We start from the raw sequence: 7,116 nt of genomic DNA, 5'->3' as shown, positions 1-7,116 counted from the left end.
AGCCCCTCTGACTTGTAGCTTGGGGAGCCGGAGCCGCTTTCCAAAACGTGGAGGGGCAAAAAATGTTTTCGGTGATTCCCGAGAACCTGCATATTTTTTAAGCTTTTGGGGGCACTAACTGAAGGGCTTTTCCCTAGCGAATTTCTTAATCTTGAAGCCGGAACGGAAAATAAAATCGCACCCAGCCCAACTTCCGGAGGACCAAGATTGCGAAGAACAACCAGGAAGCGGCCTGGCTGGGAGCTGTACCGGCTTCTCTGCTCCGCTCTCGAGGGAGCTTCCCGCGTCCCTACACCGTCTTTTCCTGCCCCGCGTAGCCCCAGTCCTGACCTAGGCTCCGGCCCGGACCGGCCACTCCGGAGCCGCCATGTCGTCCGACTTCGAAGGCTACGAGCAGGACTTCGCGGTGCTCACTGCAGAGATCACCAATAAGATTGCGAGGGTCCCCCGACTCCCACCTGGTGAGAGCCCTGCCCAGGCCGGGCGGGGGTGGCCCGGAGAGCCGGGAGGGTTGGGTAGTGGGCGATGGAACGACACCTGAATAAATGTGTCTCTGAGGCGCGAGCCTGGAGGGAGGTGGTGTTGGGGCCTCCCAGAGGGATGCTTGAGGTTGGTTAAGGGTAAGGGGAGAATCCAAGCTGGGTTGTGGGGTGCACTGTAAAGAGCCTTTGAATTCTGAGCCATCTGGGCTCTAATCTGGACTCCGCTGCCTTGTGACTCGTATAACCTTGGGAACGTTTCTCTGAGTCTTAGTTTTGGCTGGGTTTTGTTTGTTTGTGAAATGTAGAGATGTGAAAGTATCCAAAGAGAATAAGTGAACGTACCCAGATCACGGGTCTGCATCATACAGTAACGTTGTTTTGTTAGTAATGTTGTTATTATTATAGGCAGCAAAGCAGTGTTAAGAGTCATAGTACCTGGATTCAAATCCCTGCTCTGCCACTTAGAAGTTGTTGTATTTAGGCAAGTTTCTTAACCTCTCTCAACTTTCCTTCTTGGTAAAATGGAGAGAATTGTGCGTCTCTCATAGGGTTTTTGTGAAGATTAAATGACTTAACATATGTAAAGCCCTTTCTTGTTGTTAGCTGCTATAATCATTAGTACCTTTCATACCCCCATCCCCATTTATTATTTTTCATCCTTCCTGGGGATCCATAACCCAGTGTTGTGTAAAACTTGGTACAGGATAATTTTTCTCACTTTTAAAATTCTACATTTTTCATCCAGAAGAGTTTTGTTTTTGTTTGTTTTTGTGTTTTAGCACAACTCATTTTCGATACTGGACTGTCAGTTATGTGAAGATGGGAGCTATGTTTGATTTCCTTGGCATTTAGAACGGGCTCAGGAAAATGTTTTAAGTGAATGAACAGATACATAAATATGATGTCTTGTGATTTTTGTCTGTAGGTCATTGTTTTAGGATTTATTTTTCTCTCAATACAGATTTAATTTGAGTATTTAGTTGCAGAAAAGGTTGTGGCTTTGGTGCTCAGTTTTGTTAGGGAAATTGAACCATCTACCTTCGCTCTATGGTGTAAAGTGTAGGAAAAGGAGTGCTCATTGATCTGTGAACTGGTGGGCAACTTCCTTGCTCCACCTTGTTAGTCAATCCTTGATGCCAGCAGTAATTTCTGCTGGACCTAAGTTGTCATTCCTGTTTCCTTTTCCCTACCTCCCCCCAAACTTTTGTGTTTGTAAATAATTTTCTTCCTTTATTTCTTTGTTTTTCTTTTTTTAATATATAAATTTATTTAGTTAGTTAGTTAGTTATGGCTCCGTTGGGTCTTCGTTGCTGCATGCGGGCTTTCTCTAGTTGCGGTGAGCGGGGGCTGCTCTTCATTGCGGTACGCTGGCTTCTCATTGAGGAGCATGGGCTCTAGGCGCGTGAGCTTCAGTAGTTGTGGCACGTGGGCTCAGTAGCTGTGGCGCACGGGCTTAATTGCTCCGCAGCATGTGGGATCTTCCCAGACCAGGGATCGAACCCGTGTCCCCTGCATTGGCAGGCAGATTCTTAACCACTGCACCACCAGGGAAGTCCCTTCTTTGTTTTTCTTACCCCCACCTATTTTCTATTAATAGGGACATTTGCTTCAAGCCAGGATCTCTGAATTTACACCCCACTCATCTCCTGAAGTCCCAGTTAGTTCTGGAGGAGGTGGAGGATGGTGTCTTAAAGAGGTGTTTGAGTCCAAGTGAGGGGACAAGGGGAGAGAACCAAGGTAGCATATAGGTACCAAGGTCTGCTGCCTTGGAGATTTTTGTGGCGAATTGGCTGATGGCCTCATCACTTCATGATACATCACCTCGCCTCATCTCTTCAGTTCTGCTTTCCTCCACTGCCCAAGATCATCTTGATTTTTGTTGTCATTGTCGTTGGAGACTACTTCCTTTGACTTCAGTCCCAGAGCCTCAGAATATCAGGATTTGTGGTTTCCATGGGATTTTTTCTCATTTTTAATTGTGATAGTTTTAGCTGAGGAAACATTTTTTTGTTTGGGCTAATAGGTTTTGTACTGGGAAGCTATTCTATAAAGTAACAAAGTCATTCCTGGGTGCAAAGTTGTAACAGCCAATTCCAAGAACACAGATTTGTTACAATCGATTTTTTTTCTTACCTTTATATTTTAATGTAACCATTCCTACCGCATAGAAGGAAACCTTTGAATTAAGTACCTTAAAAATAAAGGTCTTCACTCTCTATAGGTACAGTATAATGTAATGCCCAAACACAGCAGCTACATGAGAATTGAGAGGAGACTGTATAACTGGCACTGGAAAAATGCTTACCGACTTGAATAATTAAATGATAGTAATTCTTGAAAATGCTGTGGTTCCCCTCTTAATAATTACTTGTACTTACTCATTTTATAATGTTTCTAGTTGATAAATAGAGAAAGATGAAAAATATATCTGTGTAGTTATGAATTTCAGATGTATATATGTGGACTAACAAATTAATATGTACATCCATGGCAAAAACCAGTATGAATAAAAGTAATTATAATCTCTTCCTGGCATCTTTGGTGGTTGACCCAGAATTTACCTGAGTTAAGAAGGTTAAAAATTGGAGCAAAATTTTCAGTCAAAGCAGTTTGTTCCCCCAAATATTAACTTACTGAAATGGAAGTAGAGTGGGTAGGATTGATTGCAACTAAGTGTGTGCAATGTACAATGTGCTACCTCTGCTGTGCATGTACAGTGTATTAAAGTGTTACTTCTAAAGAGAATAGAAAAGATTGAAATTTTAAAACTTTATTTTAGAAAAGAAATTTGATTATTCTATGATACATTTTAAACAATAAAAAAAAAACTTTCCTGTTAGACTAAAGTGTTTGAATTTTACATAGTTTTAGTAATTGGACTGATGAGATAGATCAGTCCCTTCTTAAATAATATTCTTATGGCACTGTATTCAAACTTTGATTTTAATGATTAGTATTCTGTGGTAAAGTCAGGACAATGGATGAGTGGAAACCATTGCTAATACTAATTGTGACACTCCTTTTCCTCTGATGATGAATCCTAAGAGGGGGGATACTTCATAGGGGCAGAGGTTCTGTTACTCAGGCAGGCTTCCTGAAGGATCTTAAACAAAATATTCTTTTGCAATTAGTTGCTTACCTCACCATGAACAGAGAGATAAATGGTCTGTTATGAAGCCTATCATTTTGTAGATACAGTCAGAAATACCAAGAAAGGCATTATGGCAAATTGATTACAGTTCACACATGGCATCAGATCTGCTTAGAATCCCAGCTCTGCTGCTTACTAGATGTGCAGTCTTGAGCAAATAGCCTAGCCTCTCTAAGCCTGTCTCCTCCACCTGGAAAATCGGGGGTAGGGGATAATAGTTTCAACCTTACAGTGTTGTAAAAATCAAATGAAACAAAGCATATAACACCCTAGCACACTTTTTTTTCTCCCCAGAGGAAGTACATGATAAATTAGCCGCTAGTGATACTGCTGCTGGTGGAGACAACAGCTGTAGGGTTAGTCAGGACCCAGCTTCTCAGACTTTGTGATGTTAGTTGAACTCTTAAAGGAACCTTGGACCTCAATTTTGCTTCCTTTCTGTGCTAGACTAGAGTTGGGTGAATCTCTCTTGATGAACACCTACATTTGAGGGGAGATGAGTGATTAGGGACTTCGGGATGTGGACTTGGAATGGGGCTTTGAACTCAGGATATCAAAGAGGGAGTCAGGGGGAGAAGTAGAAGTGGTGGGGCAAGACAGGTGTCCTTTCTGGAAGGAAATGCTTCAGTCTAACTGATTGGTTATGCCAAGCCCTGGAGGCTTTTGGACACCATCTAGACATGGCCGTGTATGGAAGAAGCCATAACATTGTTCCATGATTCTCTCTTGCCTTTGCAAAGTGGTTGTAGTCAGAGGATTCAGAAAAATCTGCTTTTATTTATGAATACTGTGGTTTGCTTAAAACATACGTGCCTCTGGAGCTGTAATGTTGATGTGTAGCTATTGAGCACTTGAAATGCAGCTGTTGCCACATAGTGAAATGATAATGTTTTGGATATATTGAGTTAAATATTATTAAAACTAAAAAAATGTATATATTAAAATGAATTTCTCTTGTTCCTTTTTACTTTTTGAAATGTGGCTACTAGAAAATTTAAAATTACATTATGTGACTCGCATGTATTACATTTCTGTTGTTCTATAAAATTAGAGTTGAAGAGATGGTTCTAGACCTAATTCAGGAACTCAGGTACAGAATGAGTTGAAGTAGAGTGGGTAGGACTTGAGTTAGGCATATACACACACGCACACATACCCACACTCTAATCCCAGAGGATCCTCTCTCCCTTAAACAATTTAGTTAACCTAAGTAATAGCTTCATTGATTAAAAAAACAACAACAAACTTTTAATTTTAGAACAGGTTTAGATTTACAGAAAAATCACAAAGATAATACAGAGAATCCCTATATACTCCATGCCCAGTTTCCTCTATTGTTAACATCTTACATTAATATGACACATTGGTTGCAGCCAGTGAACCCATATTGATACTTATTATTAACTGAAGTCCATACTTTATTCAGATTTCCTTAGTTTTTTACCTAATGTCCTTTTACTATTCTAGGATCCAGTTCAGGGTACTACAAAACATTTAGTAGTCATGGCTCCTCAGGTTCCTCTTAGTTGTGACAGTTTCACAGCCCTTTCCTTATTTTTGATGACTTTACAGTTTAGAGGAGTACTGATCAGATATTTTATAGAATGTTCCTCAGTTGGAATTTGCCTGATGTTTTTCTCATCATTAGACTCGGGTTCTAGGTTTTTGAGAGGAAGACCACAGAGGTTAAGCACCATGTTCATCACATCACATCAAGAGTACACACTGTAAGGTAACTTATCACTCCTGATGTTAATTTTGATCACCTGGCTGAGGTATTATGTGTCAGGTTCTTCCACTATAAAGTTACTCTTTTCCTCCTTTTCGTGCTGTTTGGAAGGAAATCACAGGCACAGCCCACACGTAAGGAGTAGGGAGTCATGCTCCGCCTCCTTGAGGGCTGAATATTTAGGTAAATTATTTGGAATTCTTCTATACAGGAAAGATTTGTCTATTCTCCTCCACTTATTAATTAATTCAGTCATATCCGTGGACTCGTTTATTAAATACTTCATGTTATATTCTAATACCACTTTATTTTGTTGCTCAGATTATGCCAGCTTTGACCATTGGAAGCCCTTCCATCTGGCTTTTGTGTCCTTTTGCTATACTCCCATCATTGTGGGGGTTTTTTTCCCCCTTTTTAACACTTTCATACTTTCTGATATTATAAGATACTCCAGGATCATCTTGTATTTTTCCTACACCAGTCCTAGAATCACCAGCCATTTCTCCACGGAATCCTAATTCCTTTTATTGAAAAATGGTGTTAGAAACCAAGATCTGGACACTAGGTGTGCTTATTGGTACTGAGGTATTATTGGCTCTGGGCCCTTTCAGCTCACAGAGCAAGGGGAAACGTGTGTATACTAACTCATGTATATATACATATTGATAAAATTTTATCTGTGAAGCCATCTATATTTATAGTAAGCTGAACATGAATTCATATTGATATCTCCAACTCTAGTCCTTTATCACAAGGATCATTCTAGAATGGCTTTGTTTTAACATTATTTCATTTATAAAGGGAAACTTGCCATTCTAAGTGGGAAGATTTGCCCCAGTCCTCACTGATACAATTTTTCTTTTTCTGTTTCTCTGTGCATAACAAATGTGTTGCTGAATGCTAGGACTGATTGATTCATTCAGTAAACACTTAGTGAGCACCTATTGTGTACAGCTCTCTATGCTAACTACAAAATTATGACAAACATGTGTCAAGAGTGGTCCCTGCCTTCAAGGAGCTGGAAATGAGGCTGAAGGGAAAACTACAGGAACCAATTTCTAGTGATCATCAGGGATGCTAGGGCAGAGCACAGAGGTCTAGGAATTCAGAGGAGATAGATCCTGTTCCAGGAGGTCACCTGGAAGGATGGTGGGATTTAGCTGACAAAAACGGGGAAAGAGTGTACGAGTTGCAAACAGTGGGTTTCTGTTGTTTCGGAAGGCTCAGAATCCCCCATTCTATCTTATGACAGCAGCTCCTTGATTTTCCGTTCAGGAACCCCCTAAACCGAGTCTTGGTGGAGCCGACAGGCTGCCATGCCCTGTCCAGGTCAAGAGGTGAACACTTTACCCAAGCGAGGACATTCAGTGAATTTTTGCCAGGAATTGGAATTTTAACTCTCCTTCTGCAGAGACTGTCAGTGAGTTCCTGCTCCCTTGTTTCCTGAGCCACCCTGGGTACTGTCTTCCCTGAGCTTGGGGACTCATCTTTTCCATTGATTCTGTGAGCCACCCTGAATTATTCTGATAAATTCCCTTTTTGGCTTAGGTTAGCCAGAATCAGTTCTGTTATATTCAACCAAAGAACCTAAATGGTAGCTTGAACAATGGCTTAGGGTGGGGGGGGGGGTAGATGTGCTTGGGTAGTAATGGATAGTCTGTCTGGTTAGTATGCAGAGCACATACGAGAGAGCTAGTAGTTGGAAATAAAGTTGGAAAGGTCGCTTGGGTCTGGAATGTGGAGGGCCTTGACTT

The 7,116-nt window shown here is 41.1% G+C and overlaps 1 protein-coding gene across 20 annotated transcripts in view; it reads left to right on the top strand.

Moving 5' to 3' along the window:
- Window positions 1-80: 80 nt before the first annotated feature.
- The window catches only part of VTI1A (vesicle transport through interaction with t-SNAREs 1A), a 419,912-nt gene continuing 412,876 nt past the window's right edge, over window positions 81-7,116 (top strand). For all 20 annotated transcript variants that reach the window (XR_014253028.1, XR_014253029.1, XR_014253030.1 and 17 more), the window contains exon 1: window positions 81-461. Coding sequence is in view for 17 of the 20 variants with exons in the window: in XM_082423358.1 (XP_082279484.1) it covers window positions 368-461 (94 nt within the window). In the remaining 3 variants the exon portion in view is untranslated. The remainder of the gene's footprint in view (window positions 462-7,116) is intronic.

The sequence above is a fragment of the Balaenoptera physalus genome (genome assembly GCF_965194825.1).
Source record: "Balaenoptera physalus genome assembly, chromosome: 14".
Classification (NCBI taxonomy): domain Eukaryota; kingdom Metazoa; phylum Chordata; class Mammalia; order Artiodactyla; family Balaenopteridae; genus Balaenoptera; species Balaenoptera physalus.
The sequence above is the reverse complement of the archived record's forward strand: the minus strand, read 5'-3'. Positions and strand labels throughout refer to the sequence as shown.